The sequence below is a fragment of the Sinocyclocheilus rhinocerous genome, unplaced genomic scaffold (genome assembly GCF_001515625.1).
Source record: "Sinocyclocheilus rhinocerous isolate Xijiao unplaced genomic scaffold, SAMN03320098_v1.1 scaffold835, whole genome shotgun sequence".
NCBI classification, from domain to species: domain Eukaryota; kingdom Metazoa; phylum Chordata; class Actinopteri; order Cypriniformes; family Cyprinidae; genus Sinocyclocheilus; species Sinocyclocheilus rhinocerous.
Genome location: NW_015647431.1, coordinates 1,074,170 through 1,095,226, shown reverse-complemented (window position 1 = coordinate 1,095,226; position 21,057 = coordinate 1,074,170). Strand labels below are relative to the sequence as shown.

The 21,057-nt window shown below is 36.1% G+C and overlaps 2 protein-coding genes across 2 annotated transcripts in view; both read left to right on the top strand.

Annotated features, from left to right (window-relative positions):
* LOC107709052 (STE20-related kinase adapter protein beta-like) overlaps positions 1-5,825 on the top strand; it is an 11,512-nt gene extending 5,687 nt beyond the window's left edge. Inside the window, exons 7-13 of the mRNA XM_016513444.1 lie at positions 1,026-1,134; positions 1,384-1,507; positions 1,577-1,748; positions 3,369-3,473; positions 4,203-4,450; positions 5,088-5,121; positions 5,225-5,825. Of these exons, the coding sequence (XP_016368930.1) occupies positions 1,026-1,134; positions 1,384-1,507; positions 1,577-1,748; positions 3,369-3,473; positions 4,203-4,450; positions 5,088-5,121; positions 5,225-5,386 (954 nt within the window). The 3' untranslated portion in view covers positions 5,387-5,825. The remainder of the gene's footprint in view (positions 1-1,025; positions 1,135-1,383; positions 1,508-1,576; positions 1,749-3,368; positions 3,474-4,202; positions 4,451-5,087; positions 5,122-5,224) is intronic.
* A 2,343-nt stretch (positions 5,826-8,168) lies between these two features.
* Positions 8,169-21,057, top strand: part of LOC107709051 (neurobeachin-like protein 1) — a 62,029-nt gene continuing 49,140 nt past the window's right edge. Inside the window, 4 exon segments of the mRNA XM_016513443.1 lie at positions 8,169-8,453; positions 9,075-9,436; positions 16,667-16,758; positions 20,657-20,818. Of these exon segments, the coding sequence (XP_016368929.1) occupies positions 9,386-9,436; positions 16,667-16,758; positions 20,657-20,818 (305 nt within the window). The 5' untranslated portion in view covers positions 8,169-8,453; positions 9,075-9,385.

Genomic DNA, 21,057 nt, shown 5'->3' with positions numbered 1-21,057 from the left:
AACTTAAATATAAAGAACTTATTATTTATTAAATATAAATAAATAATATAACTAAAAAATATAAATAAATATAAACAAAATATAATATATAAATAACTTTTTTGTGTGTAATTGTTCATATTTAATACATTGGGCTTTTATGTAATTGTGAAATGGTAATTTATTTAATATATATATGTGTGTGTGTGTGTGTTATAAAATAATAAATACTATTTAAATATATAATTGTATATATTATATACTGTATATAATAATACATTTATAATTGATATTATTAATATACATATATTATTCTGAAATAAAAATAATAATAATAGACATGTATATAAATATGCATATAATACCCATTTGCACCCATAGTAAAATGAGTACAATTTTTAGTATGTTTTGGTGATAATTTTTACTTTGACATGGAACTATTTTCACTGTTGTCCGTACCCACTGTATATATTTGAAAATAATAATATTTATATTATTATGTTTACAAGAGCATTGTAGTGAAAATCAATTAGATTTTAATAATGAAAACATATTGCATACATAAAAAATATGCATATAATACCCATTTGCACCCATAGTAAAATGAGTACAGTTTTTAGTATGTTTTGGTGATCATTTTTACTTTGACATGGAACTATTTTCATAGTGACTGTTGGTGTGTGGAATAAACCTTCAAAAATGACAAAAAAAAGTAGCCCATTAGACTTGTGTACTATATTGTAAGTTTTTTTTGAAGCCATTCTATAAAACAGATCAACATTTGCATTATTATTCAAAACGAATATAACAGCATTTGGGTTTGTAACAACATGAGAGGGAGTAAATCATGACAGACTGTTAATTTTTTGGGAGAACTATTGCTTTAAGGCATTATTTGGCCCTGTAATGACGATTAAACAATTGGTTTAAGAGAATTGACTCTATTTGTGAGGACATTTTCAGAATTTTAGAAACATACGCACAAATCTTATTCAGACTAGCCCATCATGCTGTGGTATTTATAGTTTATGTGTATTATTTTGCAGAATGAGGTTCTGCTGTCCAGACTGTTCCGTCACCCAAACCTGCTGACGTCCAGACTGGTGTTCAGCTCGTGCTGTCAGCTCTGGGTGCTGTCTCCTCTCATGAGCTACGGTAAGAGTTGCCTGTAATTTATATCCTCTTTCGTTTCCCATCCTTCCCTTGTTTCATTTCCCTCTCCGCACGCGTCTCATTCAGGCCACCCAAACCTGCTGACGTCCAGACTGGTGTTCAGCTCGTGCTGTCAGCTCTGGGTGCTGTCTCCTCTCATGAGCTACGGTAAGAGTTGCCTGTAATTTATATCCTCTTTCGTTTCCCATCCTTCCCTCGTTTCATTTCCCTCTCCGCACGCGTCTCATTCAGGTTCTGCAGACTCTCTGCTCAGGTCGTATTTTCCGGATGGAATGAGCGAGTCTCTGATGGCGTACCTGCTGTACGGGGTGCTCCGAGCGCTGGAGTACCTGCATCACATGGGTTACGTGCACAGGTGAGCACACGATGACTGTTTCACAGAGACCTGAATGAATCTGGTCTCCTCATCTCGTGCGTCCTGCAGGGGTGTGAAGGCGAGTCATGTGCTGCTGTCAGCTGAAGGCCGTGTGTGTTTGTCGGGGCTTCAGAGCGTGTACAGTCTGATGAAGGATGGCAAGAGGATGAGAGCTGTGTTTGACATGCCTCAGCACAGCCCGTCTCTGCTGCCCTGGCTGAGTCCTGAGCTGCTGCGACAGGTGACGTTCACACACACTCCAGACACGAAAGCTCTTCCCAACAGTGGCGTTATAGACAGTATATAACACTAAACAATGTATAAACAGCGAGACAACTTAGTGTTTTAAAAAATTAGATTGTGGCACAGGTAATCTAAAAAATGAGCATGCACAATTAAATATCCAAAACTGTCTGATCTGCACATTACCATTTTTTTTTTTTACAGAAATTATTAATTTATTTAGCAAGGACACATTAAATTGATCAAAACCGACAGTAAAGACATTTATTAATGTTTATATATTAATGTTACAAAAGATTTCTGGAGTAACAGCTGCTGAAAATGCAGTTTTGCCATCTCAGCAATAAATTACATTTTAAATTATATATTTACATACAAAACAGTTATTTGAAATATTTACAATATTACTGTTTTTTACTGTAAAAAATAAATGCAAAAATGCAAGTAAATGCAAAAAAAAAAAACCTTACACAGCCCAAACTTTTAAAACATAAAATTATTCATTCATTCATTAAATTTCAACTTACTTTATTTCAGCTAGTTGCCAACATTAAATTTAACAATTCTTACCATCCCGAATGAATTATTTTATTTTATTTTATTTTATTTTATTCACTTCAACTTATTTTATTTCAGCTAGTTGCCAGTGCAACATTTCTCATTTATATTTAGTTTAACTTGATATACTAAATTATTTTGAAAGTAAAACTGAAATAAAAATTAATGAAACCTATATAGACATAAAAAACTAAAATTTTTTTTTTTTACAGAAATTATTAATTTATTTAGCAAGGACACATTAAATTGATCAAAACCGACAGTAAAGACATTTATTAATGTTTATATATTAATGTTACAAAAGATTTCTGGAGTAACAGCTGCTGAAAATGCAGTTTTGCCATCTCAGCAATAAATTACATTTTAAATTATATATTTACATACAAAACAGTTATTTGAAATATTTACAATATTACTGTTTTTTACTGTAAAAAATAAATGCAAAAATGCAAGTAAATGCAAAAAAAAAAACCTTACACAGCCCAAACTTTTAAAACATAAAATTATTCATTCATTCATTAAATTTCAACTTACTTTATTTCAGCTAGTTGCCAACATTAAATTTAACAATTCTTACCATCCCGAATGAATTTTATTTTATTTTATTTTATTTTATTTTATTTTATGAACTTCAACTTAATTTGTTTCAGCTAGTTGCCAGTGCAACATTTATCATTTATATTTAGTTTAACTTGATATACTAAATTATTTTGAAAGTAAAACTGAAATAAAAATTAATGAAACCTATATAGACATAAAAAACTAAAATGATAAAAATGCACAACAAAATTGCTAAACCTTTTACTTAAAATGAAAACAGAAAATGTATATAAAATAAGATTAATTCAAAATATGAATAAAAACTATAATAGTACCTCTGTACTAAAATAACATTGATAAGATTACATTTAAATAAAATCACTAATATCGGCTGATAACTGATATAGTACTAATATATTGTACATTCTTATTTATAAGGCCTGGTCAATGTCAACACCAACATCAGTTCTAAAAACATTGAGATTTTTGTGATTTTTGTGTCTCTCTTTCTGTGATGAAGGATCTTCACGGCTATGGAGTGAAATCAGACATCTACAGTCTGGGAATCGTGGCGTGTGAGCTGGTCAGTGGCAGAGTGCCGTTCCAGGACATGCCGCCCACTCTGGTACTGCTGTTCTTCATATGTGCCATCTACTGCTCGCAACCATAGCTGTGTCTCATTTAGAAGGCTGCGCCCTCCGGAGGTCGCATTTGAAGGCTGCATACGTCATCGAGGCTGTCTCATTTCAGAAAAGCAAGTAGGACACTCCGAATGCGACCTTCGAATGCGACCTTCTTTCACTGGAATTCGGAGGATACATGAGGTGTATCCTTCGCTGCTACAGATAACCCACAATTCTTTGCGTCGCTGTAAACAACCGTTGTTAATTTGAAAAATGCCGGCGCCGGCAGATGTACACACAAGAGCAGATGTGGTGTTCTGTTTACAACTTACCTTAAATCACCTCGGTAAAAACGGATAAACTTTTTTTCTCTAACAGATGTCTGCTGTATGTACGCTGCAGCTCCTCAAACATTGAACAAAATAAAACAAGTAAAAGCATTTTTTTTTTCAAATTACTTTCCAAATTTAGAAATAATTTTTCTTCATTTAAGTTGTGTGAGAGCGCAACGATGCTCTAAATGTGTTGGCATAGCAACGTGATACTTCCCGTTTCCTTTTCCGCCTGTCCTACGAAGGCCGTCTCATTAAATTCTTGGTTGAGGACACTTCGTATATGCATCCTACAGAGGATACGACCTCCAGAGGATTCGACCTCCGGAGGGCGAGGCCTTCTAAATGAGACACAGCTCATGACTACCAAACACTCACTTCCTGTTTCTTCTTCTACAGATGCTGCTTCAGAAGCTGCGGGGTTCTCACTGCTGTCTCCTCGACGTCCCTCCTTATCCTCTCGGAGACATGTGTGCGCTCAAGGTGTCCCGCTCCGGTGTGGATTCGGGGATCGGCGAGAGTGTTGCGACCGGAAGTCTGACTCGTACTGCCACAGCGGAGAGACCTCAAAGCCCCGCCCCCAAAAACCACTCGGCCACACTGCACAGCCTGGTCCAACTGTGCCTGCAGCAGCAGCCTGAGCGCAGGTACACACACAGAGACCCTTAGCAAACGTTCCAGCTCTGAATTAACAAATGCAGGAGAAGCTTTTTAGAAGAATTGTTCACAAGTTTAGAGTTGGTAAGATTTTTTAAATGTTAATAAAAGAAGTATCTTCTGCTCACCAAGGCTGCATTTAATGGATCTTAAATACAGTAAAAACCGTAATGTGAAATATTATTACAATTTAAAATAACTGTTTTTTATTTAAATATATTTTAAAATGTAATTTATTTCTGTGATCAAAGCTGAATTTTCAGCATCATTACTCCAGTCTTCAGTGTCACATGATCCTTCAGAAATCATTCTAATATGCTGATTTGCTGCTCAAAAAGCATTTATTATTATTATTATTATTATCAATTTTGAAAGTTTACTAATATTATAAGTGGACGTGGGGAAAAAATGTAATAATAAAAAAACTAACCTGGATGAGTACTAATTTAAGATGAGGCTTTTTAGGATTAGAGTTTATCAGGATTTTAGATTTTAGTAAACCCTCTGACATGAAATAATATTCAGAAAAAATTACTAAATTTTAAAATCAAATTGTCTATTGAAACTTCATGCAATATATGCTCAAATAATGTATTTTGGAATAGGTATTTATATTTGTTACATCAGGGTTTTATTCCTCACCCATCCCTTCTTCAGACAGGTACATTCACCCTTTCATCAAGCTTTCACTCAGATTCACCCTGTCTTCAGTCTTACAGTGTAGCCTAAATTCATTCATTCATTGATCTGTATTGATCTTCCAGGTGAAGAAACACACGAGGGACTCTTTCCTCAGTTTGATGTATCCAGCCGTGCCAGTGTCCTGTCCTCCAGACACGACTCCATCTGAAACCCCCACCCAGACCTGCAACACCCCGTCACCCACCCACCCTGAGCCCGAGGACGGCATGTGGGATTTCTCCTAAACCTCGCCGTCTGTTTCTGTCTCCATCTCGTCTGTTTCTTGTCCATTTCTCGATGAATATATTCCATATTAATCTGTCCTAACCAGCAGCTAGATTTGGTCGTTTTGCCGTTCACTTAGTTTGTATTTATGTCACATCATGCTACGGTAGCCCCGCCCACAGTGAAATCTCACTAAATCCCATCTCTATATGGACCAAAGTATTGATGACATCATCTTGCACTCATGGGCGTGTCTACATTTTTAGCCAATCAAACATCTGCCTGGACATTTCCTGATTAACAAGAGCAAGTATAAACTCGTTAATGTCTGTGACCTCAACTAAAAGCCTATTAGCTTGGGCTGCACGATTAATCCAAATAAAACTGATTTGTGATACAGTGTGTTTATGAAATCTCAAAGGCTGCTTTTTAATTTATTAAATGTATATCTTTCTTAAATACTTGACATTTTTAATTTTACAGTGAAATATGACAATACTAATATTTCTTATTTGAATAATTTTTTTTAATCAATAATAATAATAATAATGTTTTTCTTAAACTATTTTCATTTTACAGTGAAATACTACAAAACTAATATTTCTTATTTTGTTTAATATATTATTATTATTATTGTTGTTATTGAGAAATAGAATTATTCAAATAAGAAATATTAGTATTGTTATATTTCACTGTAAAATGAAAAATGACAATACTAATATTTCTTTTTTAAATATTTTTATTTCTATATAATAATAATAATAGTTTTTCTTAAATACTCTATTTTAATTTTACTGTAAAATATTACAAAACTAATATTTCTTATTTTTTAATATTTTATTATTATTATTATTAAATACTTGATGATTTTAATTTTACTGTGAAATATTGCAATACTAATATTACTTATTTGTTTAATATTTTTATATAATAATAATAATAATAATAGTAATAATAATAATAATAATATATTATGTATGTTATACTCGTATTTATATATAATAAAAACTAGCCAAATTGTGCAGCCCTATAAACAAGCACAGCAAACCTGTTTTTGAATCACAATTTTTATCAGAAAAATCACAGTTTGTCCCATAAATCGTGCAGCCCTACAATTAGCTATTTTTAAACAAGCAATTTTTTAATATGTCCCACCCAACTTTCTGTAAACTACAGTAAAGAAACTGCACTCGTCAAACTATATGATTGGTCACTTCATGCAACATTTTCTCTTTCATCATGGACAGAAAAAGGACAGAAACAAGCTGTGACTTGTGTCTTATTCCATGCTGTGTGCTCATATGTATGCTGCACATTTTGGCCAATGTAGTAGGTCACCCAAGTATTCCATGCATACTACGGTATATACTGTTAGTGTGCTATTCTGAATATAGACCATGTCAGTGTGTGATCAGAGCTTCCTGTTTGGTGTTCACAGCAGCCAATCACATCGTGAACTAACTGCAAATCACTGGATTTGATCCAACTCCCAACGAGTGAGGTCATCAAACTGAGCCATGAATGCAGGAGCCAGATGTCGTGTGTGTGTGTGTGTGTGTGTGTGTGTGTGGGGTTCATTAGTGCATCACCCACTCAACCTATGCCAGTGAACATGCGGGTGTGTGTACAGTACATGTGTTTGTGTGTATCTCTGTGTTCAAATATCCAAATCCTCCTCTTGCTCTATACGAAGAAACTGCACGTTTTAATCCTGTGAAAAAATAAACCGAACTTTCAATGCTGTGCTGTTCAACCACCCATCAACACTGCCTCAACCCAATCAAAGTGAAACTGAAGGACTGAGCAGCTGTAACTGTGACCGATATATTTACTGATTTTTTTTTTTACATGTTAACTGTATGAGATATTTAGACATGATAAATATATTCTTACTCTGTTTCATAACTCTTTGGTGTCCTGTCTTTTGTTTTTTGCCTTGTACCATTTCTTAACGCAGTAGATTCAAAAGTGAAATTCTAACTTTTAAGTTCCTGCCGATTAAAAACGTCATATATAATTTTCCATATTTTTCTTCTTTAAGTGTTCTTGTTCAGTTAATGACTTTTCCCGTGCAACTTTACAAATCTAATTTGACTGATTTATATTTTCAAAAATATTTCATTTCTAGCAGTTTGTGTTGCATCTGATGAACTTTTATTTGAACTGCAAGTATTTCTGTATTTGCGTTCTCTGGCCAGCAGAGGGAGGTCATATTTTGTCAAAATAGTGCAAAAAAAATCGTCAAATAGATTCTGCACTTTTTAACTTCTCATGCTCGCAAAAACCAGTATATTTAATGTCAAGGTAACTTAAAGTACATTAATTATAGATTTAAAAATAGCGACGACCGAATTGCTGAGACTGAATTTAGCATAGTCTTACTATGATGAATGCATCTTATCAATATTAATTATGCAAGTTCATGTGAATACAGTGAGCCTATCTGATTGGCTGACAGGCATACGTTGGCATGTGAACGCTAGTCATTTGGCGAATTGCTGAAGCGTGCTTATGAATATTAATTAGATTACGTAACCGAACACCCTGGCCTGACTCAAGCATGATAAACGTTTGTGTACAAATGAAACATGAATTTAACTTGGAACGTCTTTTCTATAAATCTTTAGATATGAAAGTTTATTTTCAGATTTTTTTGTTGTTGTTATTTTGATATACATAGATTATTACCAAATGTGGCTTTTATTTTCAATCTTTGTTTTCAGCCACGCCTTTGCGACGCACATGAGCTCCACATAGGCAACGTAAAGGAGTGCGGCCTGTCGTAAAACATCTAGGGAAGAAAAACACACACACACACACACACACACACACACACCTTCAAGCCACCCGAGCCCGTGCCGTGGCTTTGTAACGAGCAGTCGCAGTCCAGTGTGATGATATTCGTCTCATGCATCCGGGCTGTCAGGCTTATCTAGTTACAAAATGAGTCAAAAGCTAGTTTGGGTGGTTGAAACCGACATGCTTTAAATGTCAGTGGCGCTTTCAGTTCATGCAACATTCCTGGATTCTTCACCAGAACACAAGCCGTGGTTCGGGAGTTTCGACGGGCTGCTTTTGTTGAGGCAGGTGAGTTTCACAGCGATAGTGAGCTCATCTATTCATGAACCGTATTAGTATTGTATATGCCGCTGCCACTTGTTATTATGATCTGATCTTTATAATATGACAAGTGTTGATTTTAGGGGGTATTCGTAAGTATCTAAATCTGAAGTAAATAGTTTAGGCAAGATAATGCTGACGATCTAAGGGTTGAATGTTTTCACAACCTCTCGGAGTAAGTTTCTATCTAAATCTAGATTCTGTATTTTTGTTTAGGATCTATATCTTACAGTAACACCCAGAGTTCTAGATCAGCTCTTTGCACTATGTGCAAATCTTTGGGCATAAATACATAATAAATGCATAAAAATAATCTGAACCGATATGGTAAAGTTATTGAGTTAAAATATAGTTTACATGCTATTTCAAGGCCTGGGATATAATGTTGGCTCTGTGAACATGTTGAGTTGGCCTGGGATGATGTCATGGGTCTCTGTTTATTTTGGGCTATTTTTTCCTTCTCTCAAAGTCATGCATTGCACATTTACTGTTATCTGTGGCATGCACATTTGTTTTTGGAATTTGCAATGCATTCGTGCAGAATCTAAATCCATTGCTGTTTGTAACGTGTGCTGTGTTTGTCGACAGGGCTTGGAAGAACAGAGGAATTTTTGGAATATCGAAAAGCTGCTGGTGACAAAAACTGCCGGAAACGCACAAGTCCAAGTCATCTGGGATTTGTATCGTTCACATGATGGATGTGATTTCACCGTGCACCGGGGATATGACACGATCTGTCACCCTGGATTAACACAGATTCACCCATTGGTGGGATTTGTTGGGCAAACTCCTTTTGGCAGGATGTTGACACCATGAGGGCTCGGGAATATTGACCATAATATAATCGGGGTTATTATCGGGAAGATTTCTGCCTACATGCTCACAGCTTGCGGTGCAGAATGGCATCGACCGAGAGACTGTATGAGGTTTGGATGCTGTACTGCAATAAGGTAAAGAGCTTGCAGAGCACATGCACCTTCATAGAGTTAATGCATTTAATTTCTCACGCAGATGCTCATTGCATCACTAAGCACGGCCAAATAATCTCCTTGCATGTAAGAAGGAGTGCGGTTTTATTTATTCATTTCTTGCAGCATGCATTGGGCTGGTACACTGTGTTCTATATGTGAATGCATGTTGTGACATCATGAGATGCCCTCTGGGGAGATCCGCTGAGCTCAGGTGGTTGGGAATGTCCAGTTGTGTTCATTGATGAGGGATTGTATATACTGCCGACCCCCATCTGTGACGTCATGTAATCGGACTTAAGATAATCAACCCGAGATAATTCAGGGCACAGTGACAGATTGTGTTTTGGTTATTCTTCCCCATTGACCCCAGATGCGTTTGGGTTTAAGAGTTTTTCCATAAAGATCTCATGTTGGTTTACAAAAAAAAAAAGAAAAAAAAAAGGTCTTAAAGGTGAAGCGTGTCGTTTTTAATGTTAAAAACGTTCTTATCCCAGTTCATGATGTAGGAACAACTATAAATAGACCTTCAGATGTCAGTTTCCCCAAAAAAGTGTAAACAGTGCTCTGTTTGTTTGTGCAACACTGGCTCAACCAATGGTGTGAATTTGGGGCGGAGCTAATTGTTTGACCGACCAATGGCAGATAGGGGGAGTGTTCAGGAAATCTGTTTGAAAACATTATTTTTGCTAGTGGTGCAGAAATTACACACTTTAGCTTTAAAAAGCCTTGCATGTCTTCAGGATAAAGCTCTTTGATTTGGACTATATTTCTATATAGTTATAATGTAGCCTACTCTTTTAGTTTGAGTTATTTTGGTATTTGAATTCTTATTATTTAATTCAACTCTTATTATTTAATTAACTATTTAATTAAATTATGTAATCATTATTTTTTTCAGTTAGCTGCAAAGGCAACATTTCTAATTTTCGTTAGTGTTTCATCTAATATCTATTTGATTTTATTTCAGATTTATTTCAATTACACTGGGAAAAAAATTGGTGTATGATTTGCTTCTAACAGTTTTCACTCTAAAATTTCAAAAAAAAAAAAAAAGGCAGTAGTAACATTCAAATAAACATGAAATTTTGAAGTGGCAAAACTGATATAGCATTTTCTTGTAAAACATACTCCAATAATCAAACAGCCACCCAGAATACCTTAGTAATGCCTTAGCAACCACCCAGGATGCCCTAGCAACCGCATAGCAACACCATAGCAACCACCCAGAACACTCTAGCAACCATCTTGCAACGTCCTAGCAACCACCCAGACTACCTTAGCAACACCCTAGCAACATGTCATTGAACTCCACTTCTCTTACTTTCACTCATTGCTCATGACTGAATAAACCTGCTTTTTTGCGCTATTGCTTGTAATTTGCTTATTGTGAAATGTAGGTATTGACAATTTGGTAACACTTTACAATAAGGTTCATTAGTTAACTACTTTAGTTAACATGAACTAAGCATGAACAATACTTCTACAGCATTTATTAATCTTAGTTAATGTTAACTTCATCATTTACTAATGCATTATTAAAATCAAAAGTTGTGCTTGTTAGCATTAGTTAATGCACTGTGAACTAACATGAACTAACAATGAACAACTGTATTTTCTTTAACTAACATTAACATTAATAAAGATTAATAAATACTATAATAAGTGTATTGTGTATTGTTTATGTTAGTTTAACTAACATTAACTAATGAAACCTTATTGCAAAGTGTTACTGACAATTTTGTTGCCATAATAAGCTTCTTTATTACAATACAACATAGCAAGAGTCTATAAAAAATATTACAAAAACAATAACTGTTGTACTTTTTTTTTGTGGCGAGGCCAGCTCAAGAACACCGAACACACATGTGATCTGGCTCTTTTGCCTCAGGGCTGCCCATGTTGGCTTTCTCAAGCCAACATCAAAGTTTGTTCACAAACCTTAGCCTCTAGGTTTATTTAACACTGTTTAGCTGCAGATTCATCTTTAGCGAGTAGTTCAACACAATAGCATTCTTCACACTCCTTTAAACTCAGTACAGTACAGATCTTTAACTGCTAGGTTACCATCACGCTGGTATATTCAGATCCTTGTTGAGACTATTGTGATCATGAGGCTTTTTGGCGGGTTCAGGACAGCACACCTCGCTTTTTCAGACCGATGAGCTTTGTAAAAATCGACGCGTTTCAGAAGGCGGGGCATAGAGGAGAAACAATAATGTACAGTATGTGGAAAATAATGTGTTTTTTTAACTTTAAACCGCATAAACACATTTCATTACACCAAATACACCAAATAATGTTCTTTTTAGCAGCATCATATGACCCCTTTAACACCAAATCATTCTCAGTAATAATTATAAGCCAGAACAAATGTAATAACACATTTTCCACAAGAGAGAATATTCTGCTTCCTCAAGAACTTGAGTGTCAGTAGTGTCTTGTGGGTCTGTTATGTTAGCGTAATACAGCGATTGAGCCCCTCAGAGCCGAGGCCGTCCACTGGGACGCAGATCTGATCCAGATGACCTGCCAGATAAAATAAGACTTCCGAATCTGAACATTAGCTTTGGGTTGTGGCAGTAAATGTGAGATTTAGGTCTAAAAGGAATCGAAGACTTAAAATAAAACACGTGCTTTGATCAATAAGGTTTTAAATGCTAAAAGAGCATCACGAAATAATGGAATATACAGTTTTGCTTCAGTTATTAATCAAGCGTTGTGCAGTCTTGATTCTCTCACAGTGCCATGTTCAACCTGCCAGCTCGTCCTTGACATTATTTCCGTCATGATCTGATAGTCGCAAGTCCAGTGTGGTTTTGTTTGCTGCAAGAATGACCTTTGCTTTTGTTTATGGTTTCTGCTCTCATACATTAACCATCCTGTGATCTTCAGAGCGCAGCGTGAGGTGACATTTCCTCTTCAGCACGCTAATGTAGCCTAATGATAACCTTTATGTCTGTCAGATTTACATTTATGCACGTTAGCAGGCATTACAATGGTTATTTTGCTGTGAATTCTGGGACATGTGTTTTTGTGTTTTCTGGGACAAAATGATTTGGAGCACAACCTGCTAAAAACAAACAAATACTGGAAAGATGTAGTTCTGGGAACCTTCTAGCTTTGTACTGAGAGCTCATATGTGATTCTGAGTGATGTTTTCTTGTTTAACCACCTGTAAGTTGCCACAGCAAACCTTTGACCTCTGTACACTTCAGTTTCCTGCTCAGCATCATCTGAAATATGTTTTGTCCATTCAGTAATAACATATGCCATTTGATTCCATCAGATGAGGAATAACCTATTTAGGCATATATTGTATCTCAAGGTCACAAAATATAAAACTCATGCATTCTGATGGAAATTAATTTACTGGGACGTTCTGTCATCTAACATGCCATGAATGGCAGCACTATTTTAATATAGTTCATCTAAATTCTTTGAAAATGTAAGTGGAAAATTGTTTGGCTGTACAGGTAGTTGTGGTTGCTGGGGGGTTGCTATGTGGATTCATGATAGAATTAGTTTAATTACGTTTTTGACTATAGTAAAAGCCGTTCTCATCTTCTTCGAACTCTACATTTGAAGAAAGCTCCAATTTAATGTATACTTTCTTGTATATCAGGTCCATATTTGACCAAAAATACAGTAAAAAGAGTAATCTTGTGAAATATTATTACAATTTAAAACAACTGTTTAATATATTAATTGTTTAATCTGAAAAAGGTTATGATCGAGAAACATTTTCAGTATTATCAATGTTGAATAAAGTTGTGCTGCTTATAAATGTATTATTTGATGAACGGAACGTTCAAAAGAACTCATTTATTTGAAATAGAAATAATTTGTAACATTATACATGTCTTTACTGTCACTTTTGATCAGTTTAATGCATCATTGATGAATAAAAGTTGTAATTTCCTAAAAAATGAAATGTAAATCCTACTGACCCCGGATTTTTCAACAGTGAAAATAGTGTAAGAAGAACCAAAATGGCAGCAATGCTAGAAGTTAAGAGGTAGTTAGGTTGATTAATACTTGAAGAATACTTAGTATGAACAATAGTTATAATAATATTTGACTTGGCATACTATTAACAAGTACTCTTTCTGTCCAACTGTCAAAGACTTACTGCATTTAGCAGTCATACTGTGTTGGCGGTTTCATGTGTTTTTGAGATGGAAACACCTACCAAGTGTTACATCTTTGCAGTCTTTCTGAATGCCAGATGGACAAATGTCGAAATGGCAGATGAAGGAATGAAACTGAGTTGAAAATGATTGAAGGAAAAACCGGCTGGATTTAATAAAGCATTCATAAATGAAAGTGCTTTCCTTTCACGAGGTCTGTTTACTCAAGCAGTCTATTAGAAGCTGCGCTTTGTGTTTCCTGGTTACAGTCGTGGTCCCATAAACACACACACAAGCACGCACACAAACACACACGCCCTCTGAGATAATGATAGACTGCACAGTAAAGTAAAAACTGAAATATTATTACAATTTAAAAGAACTGTTTTCTGTTGTAATATTTTGTCAAATGTAATTTATTACTGTGATGTAAAGCTGAATTTTCAGCGTCATTACTCCAGTCTTCAGTGTCAAAATGGCAGGCGTGCAGATATATCAGAAATTTGTTAATGCATTACCCAAATATTAATTTCTCTGGTAACAGCTATGATTCTTAGGGGCTTTAATGAAGCTTAGTTTTATATAGTTACAATTTTGGACTTTCTGGACCCCTTCGTCACAGGGCCCGGGACAGATTTCCCAGTTGTTGTCCTAACATCTTCTGCACACCTGTGCGGTTGCTCATAAAACAGATGTTAATGAATCGAAACCGCCTGCACATCTGTGGAGTGACATTAGTGAGCTCCATAAATCAGCTTGGCTGCTTTCTATTGCCTTGTTGTCCTTTCTCCTTTGCCATCTCGTCTGGTGTTCAGAAGGCACTGCAGGACTTCGACACACACGGCAAGAGAGAGCGAGAGGAGATAAGCACAGCGGGATGCAAAATTAAACGTGTGAGAGAAGTGAGAAAACTGAGATAGTGGGGTGAGATAGATGAAAATGTGTTAAAGTGAGAGAGAGCGAGCGACTGGAGAGTGCTGTGCAGGCCTGTGCCGTCCCGTCTCCCTCACAAATACCCGCTTTCCTCACCATGGTAACAGTCCCTATCCGATCCTCACAGGAACTCGAGTTCCTGTTGTGAAGGATTATTTGACTATTGAAACGCACGACTAAGATATTGGACAAGAGAGAATAAACACAGAGACCGTCTGTTGGAGTGACATTAAATCAGATAGGATTTAAAAGAATATTTCCTCTTATTTTTAACTAGTGAGTAAATGAGTTTACCCGTTTAGTGTGATTGCCGTTTAATGTCCCTGGAGTCCCATTTAGCCATTTGTTAGCAATCGTCTTTTTCAAGATGCAAACAGCTTAAAAAAACATGAATGGAGTATTAATGATGTATTTTGTAATAGAATAAAACATTATTTTGAGCTTGTTTTAACCACAGACCATATTTCAGGCAGTTATCTAAAAACCCATTCCAAAAAAACTAACTAAAAACATTTATTTTGAGACAATGGAACCAGAAGTTTAAAAATGCTGACTCGTTTCTGAGTTTTAGGACTCTATTAAAGTCCCCCGTAGTCAAATATTGTATCCCTTAAAACTTATCTTTGATAATCAAAATGACATATTTAAATGTTTTTTCTTGTGAAAATAATTTTCTCATGCCTTAAAATAGCTTGTAACTCAACACCCTTGCCTCATTTACTATACGCTGATCTATGAATATGCAAATTAGCCCCGCCTCCACTCACTCACAGCAGCCAGCACCTCCTGATTCACTGAAATGTAGTAAACGCAAAAGGGTCATACGCCAGACATTAGTGATGCTTCGCATTAGCCAATCTCTGCCGGTTTTCTGTGTCTATGCATAACCATTTCTGAAATAAACCCTCAGATACTGTTAGTATGAAGTACTAATTTATCAGATGCCTTGATCCACAGCAACTGAAGTTAAATTTATTAATCTACACAAAAGCCACGCCAATTTTACATGAACAAACAAATCAAGTAACTCAAGTAACATTAAGGTGTGCAGGTTACAACAAAATCGTTTCCCCCAGGGTGTGCAATATATAAGGCTACTGAAAGTTAATGTTTACCAGTTTTAGAAGAAGAACCACTTAATCGTTTAATTGGGAGCTTGACATGCATGAGTAGGTGAATATGACCGACTCGCCCCACACCCTTCCAGCTGGAAAGGGCATCGAGAGCAAGGCAGTGCCCGTTCTGTGGCGTGAGCTCTAAATAAACAGGGTGTGCCACCTTTGGCCAGATCCAGACCTCAATAGACATGTGTCTTGCCGCTGGATCCCAAATGAATGGGGCTTTTCTGTTCCACACACACACATACACATGCATAAACACATTCTACTTGTTTTTTGTGTTTGGAAAAGTCCAAAACAGATGACTTTTCGTGTCATGTTGTCCATATCTACAAGTGGTCAGTTGTTTTGTGGCATGGACGTGCATAGCTGTGTTCTGATGATCTCATCGAGAGGAATTCTTGAGCGTGATTTCCTGTCCTGGATGTCTGAGTGTAGCACAGCTTAAACATTGACCACACAAACGGCCGCATTGAGTCGTGCCATGTCAGTTACAGCGTCACAAATGCTTCATGAACTCACACTGCCAGCTCATCAGATTGCTATTGATCGAGATTTAATTCTGCACGTGATAATCTGGGTGAAAGGGTTTGTATGTGGATATTTCTAAGGAGCGTTGTTCTAGGTCAAGCTCGTCTGGTCTGCTTTCGGGAATGCTGGAATGTGTATCAGGTTGGCGATTCCTGTTGGAATGTGGTCAGGCCGGTTTGTTAGTCGACAGGTGTCTCGTGTTGCACCTGATATTATTCATCCGCTAACCTGTAACATTTGGACACACCTTAGATAACTCTATCTAACAAAAAGCATTCCTAGCTCAATGACAAGCTCATGGTTTCGATTCCCAGGGAATGCATGAACTGATAATACAGTATACCTGAATGCAATCTTATTCACTTTTGATAAAAGCGTCTGCCAAATGCATAAATGCAAACTCTAAAGGCACACCTAGCAGTAGATTGCATCTCCATGAATACTTCTATCCATGATTAACCCTTTTTCTCTGTTGTTTTCTTGTTCTCTGAAACTCGCAGAAGGACCCGGACTACCTGAAACTCTGGTTGGAGATCTTCATCGGCTCTTATGAGAGATGTCTGGATGTGGATTTTGAGAAACCGCTAACCAGGTAGACATTACAACAGTCCAGATACGTTCATCCATCAATCTATCCCTCGAAGATGCACTTACTGTACCCTTCCATTATCAAGTGAATAATTGCGTAAAGGAATGAGCTTAAGTTCACAGTTCCTTGTCACAAGCTTTCAGCTTTTTCTAGACTAAAATATGGGCTAAAGTCTTGCATAGCCACACTTTTGACTGTTAGCATCAAGTCTGGTCCACTTTATTAAAGGGTTAGTTCACCCAAAAATCCTTGTGTTCATCTTCGGAACACAAATTAAGATATTTTTGATGAATTCTGAGAGCTCTCTGACCCTCCCATAGACAATGTAATTACCACGATCAAGGTCCAGAAACGTAGCAAGGAGATCGGTAAAAAGATCCATGTGACATCAGGGGTTCAACCATAATTTTACGAAGTTACGAGAATACTTTTTGTACGCAAAGAAAACAAAAATAACGACTTTATTCAACAATTCGTCTCCACTGCGTCGTTAAAGTCGTTATTTTCGTTTTCATTGCGTACAAAAAGTATTCTTGTAACTTCATAATATTACGGTTGAACCCCTGATGTCACATGGATTATTTTACCGATCTCCTTGCTACGTTTCTGGACGTTGATCGTGGTAATTACATTGCTGTCTATGGGAGGGTCAGAGAGCTGTCAGAATTAATCAAACATATCTTAATTTGTGTTCCGAAGATGAACGAAGGTCTTACGGGTTTAGAACGACATGAGGGTGAGTAATTAATGACAGAATTTTCATTTTTGGGTGAACTATCCCTTTAAGGCAGCCCATCAACTAGTCAGTTGTAAAAAAAAAATATGTAGTTTTGCATCCTGAATCACTTCTGTGTAGAAATGGAGGTTGTTTTTGTAGTACATATATAAATGGGTGTAACCATAATGCTCAATATGGCAGCTGTAGTCCCGCCTTCAGTTAAAGGAGCCAATCACCTTTTTAGTAGAAGCAACGCAACACACAATATGGCAGCTTTAGAAATAAATGTCCCGACTTGTACTCAAGAATGCACAAATGAATTAGCCTGACTAGCCTGAATATTACAGAAGATCCACTGTTCATTGTTAGTACTCCAGGATCACTTCCAAACCAAGCAATTTTATATTGGTTAACACTACGAATTTGCTTGTTCAAAGTTCAACAAACTTGAATCCGAGGCGAATTCTATGTGGGGAAATTTCTATTTCAGATTTCTTTTGAAAGAAATCTGCAGTCTCAATCCTGCAGTTTTGCTGTAGAAAGGTAAATGTGATTGAACCCGAAAAACCACAATCTGTAATACAGTGGTTGTCAAATTTATTTAAAATATATTATTGAAATGCAATTTAGACAAACAGGGCATTATGAATATGGCCACAGACTAAAGTGACTTGCCTTAAAGGGGAGTTATTTGTATAAAAGAGGCCAGTCAGATTGGAGCTTTGTGTTTTTTGCCAGATCTGACCAAGTTAATGTTATCTTGTGTGAAGTCCATTATTAAATTGTTTAGCTTTTTTTTGACATACTATTATAGTGTTTGTTAATATTTTAAATTAGATTTTTGTTTTAATTTTAGTTTTTACTTTAATTTTAGTTAGTTTTAGTAATTGTATTGTGTTTTTTTATTATTAGTTAATTTATTATTATTATTATTATTATTTAGTTTTGTTATTTTTTGTTTTGTAGTTATTTTAGTACTTAAACTAAAAGGAAAATGTGAAATGTTGCCTTAAAAATGTTACTTATACATTATGGTTTTAGTTTTAATTAATGTCAATAACCCTAGTTAAGACTGTCTTTGAGTAGTTTGTTGGTGTTTAATATGAGGCTGAGACTAGACAGGAAGTACTCCTTTTTAACTGCTAACCTCAGTTAAACTTATTAAAGCTAAATTTAATGGTTTAATATTAGAGACGCATCACATGATTGATATGGTTATGTGTCTGTTTGTGTACATGCATGTCTGTGGATAATGAGCCGTATTTAACGGACTCCCTGCCATCATGGTCACATAAAAGTGGTAAATAAGAGAGTGACAGAGGCTGAAGGACAGAAAGAGGGAGAGTGTTGAAGGATTTATGTGGCGGTAGTGCAGAGTGTGTGGCATGAGAAAATCACTCTAGCTCTCCCAGATGTGGTCATGTGATCATGCAGTGCTTAGACTGTCAGATGACATTATGTAATGCGGAGCGAGAGGAGACCCAGGAACCGACAGACAGAAAGAGAGATGGGATTGTAATGGGTTTATTCATCTCTCTCCTTCACAGCTGTGCTGTTCTCACACAGATCTGCTTCATTACTGTACAGTTCTTTAACTCTTTCTGGTGCTGGAAAAACACACTCTTCTAGTGCATTATTTGCCTTCACAGTCACGACTGCAGAATTACAAATCCCTGAGGTGCTGTTAAGGACTAAGTCACCCAAAAATGACAGTTCTGTCATCAATTATGCCTTCAAACCCCATATGGTGGTCTTCATTTTCAATGCAATTAGTTCCCAGGGAATTCAATCATCACAAAAGCTCCATATAAGTATCATAATCAATATATATGAACCATTTTATAATGGTTTTGCATTTATAATAGAACTGTGTTGAAAAAGGGCTGTTTGTTCTCACACAGATCTGCTTCATTACTGTACAGTTCTTTAACTCTTTCTGGTGCTGGAAAAACACACTCTTCTAGTGCATTATTTGCCTTCACAGTCACGACTGCAGAATTACAAATCCCTGAGGTGCTGTTAAGGACTAAGTCACCCAAAAATGACAGTTCTGTCATCAATTATGCCTTCAAACCCCATATGTTGGTCTTCATTTTCAATGCAATTAGTTCCCAGGGGATTCAAGCATCACAAAAGCTCCATATAAGTATCATAATCAATATATATGAACCATTTTATAATGGTTTTGCATTTATAATAGAACTGTGTTGAAAAAGGGCTGTTTAATTGATTCTCATTTTGATGAACTAAAATTGATTCTTAAATTCCAAGAATCAATCTATTAGTCTATGCTGTTTTCAGTTAGTGCATGAACTAAACTGAGCTAGAAAAGCAGCATTTTGCTAAATATATGTAATATATTACATATTCATAATTTTTTCTTAACCTGTTCTTCCATATTTCATGTATCTTTGAACAAATCAGTCATGAAAACAATAACATGAAAACATGTTTTTATAACAGTCACCAGTTAAATGTTTATATTTGAAAAAACAAACCAGTAGAAATGTAATTATATCTTTAAAAAGTTGTTATTATAATGTGCCTGCCTTAAATCCAATTGAAACTTTTGTATACAAAGCAGTTGTTAATTTTAACCTTTAATGTTATAGTAATATACCAAGTGATTGACTATAAAATCAGTTTAAAATCCAGTTGAGATCAGAATTGAATCGAATCGCAAACTGTGAATCGTTAATGGAATTGCAAGTTTGCGAATTGTGAATGGAATTGCAAGTTTGTTCATTGAATCGCAAGTTTGTGAATTGTGAATGGAATTGCAAGTTTGTTCATTGAATCGCAAGTTTGTGAATTGTGAATGGAATTGCAAGTTTGTTCATTGAATCGCAAGTTTGTGAATTGTGAATGGAATTGCAAGTTTGTTCATTGAATCGCAAGTTTGTGAATTGTGAATGGAATTGCAAGTTTGTTCATTGAATCGCAAGTTTGTGAATTGTGAATGGAATTGCAAGTTTGTTCATTGAATCGCAAGTTTGTGAATTGTGAATGGAATTGCAAGTTTGTTCATTGAATCGCAAGTTTGTAAATCAAAATGCAAGTTTGTGAATCGAATCACAAGTTTGTGAATTGTGAATGGAATCGCAAGTTTGTTCATTGAATCGCAAGCTTGTGAACCAAATAACAATATTTCTCATTTCTAACTGTTTTGCATTTGTTCTGCAGGTTGGAGGAGACGCCGCCCGTCATGACGCTGTTACCTGATAACATCCTGCAGGTGTTGCGTCTGCAGCTGCTGCAGTGTGTGCAGAAAGCATCTGAGGGACTGGAGCCCGAGCAGCAGACGCTGGCGCTCCTGCTCCTCAAATTCCTCATCGTCACCTGCAGGTCAGACTCTGAGACGTCACACCAGTGGCCTGCACTTTATGACTAAGAAAAAACAGATTACAGAAACAGATCAGTATTCGAGCTAAATACGCAAACTAACTGAAGTAAAAGAGTGATTTGAACTGTTTGGAAATAAGAGTCTCTTATGAAAATATGAAGTGCATTGAATCTCAGTAAAAACAGAAACTGGACACCTGTGATCCTTCTCAATGTTTCATGAGTTCTCTGAGCACCTGCTG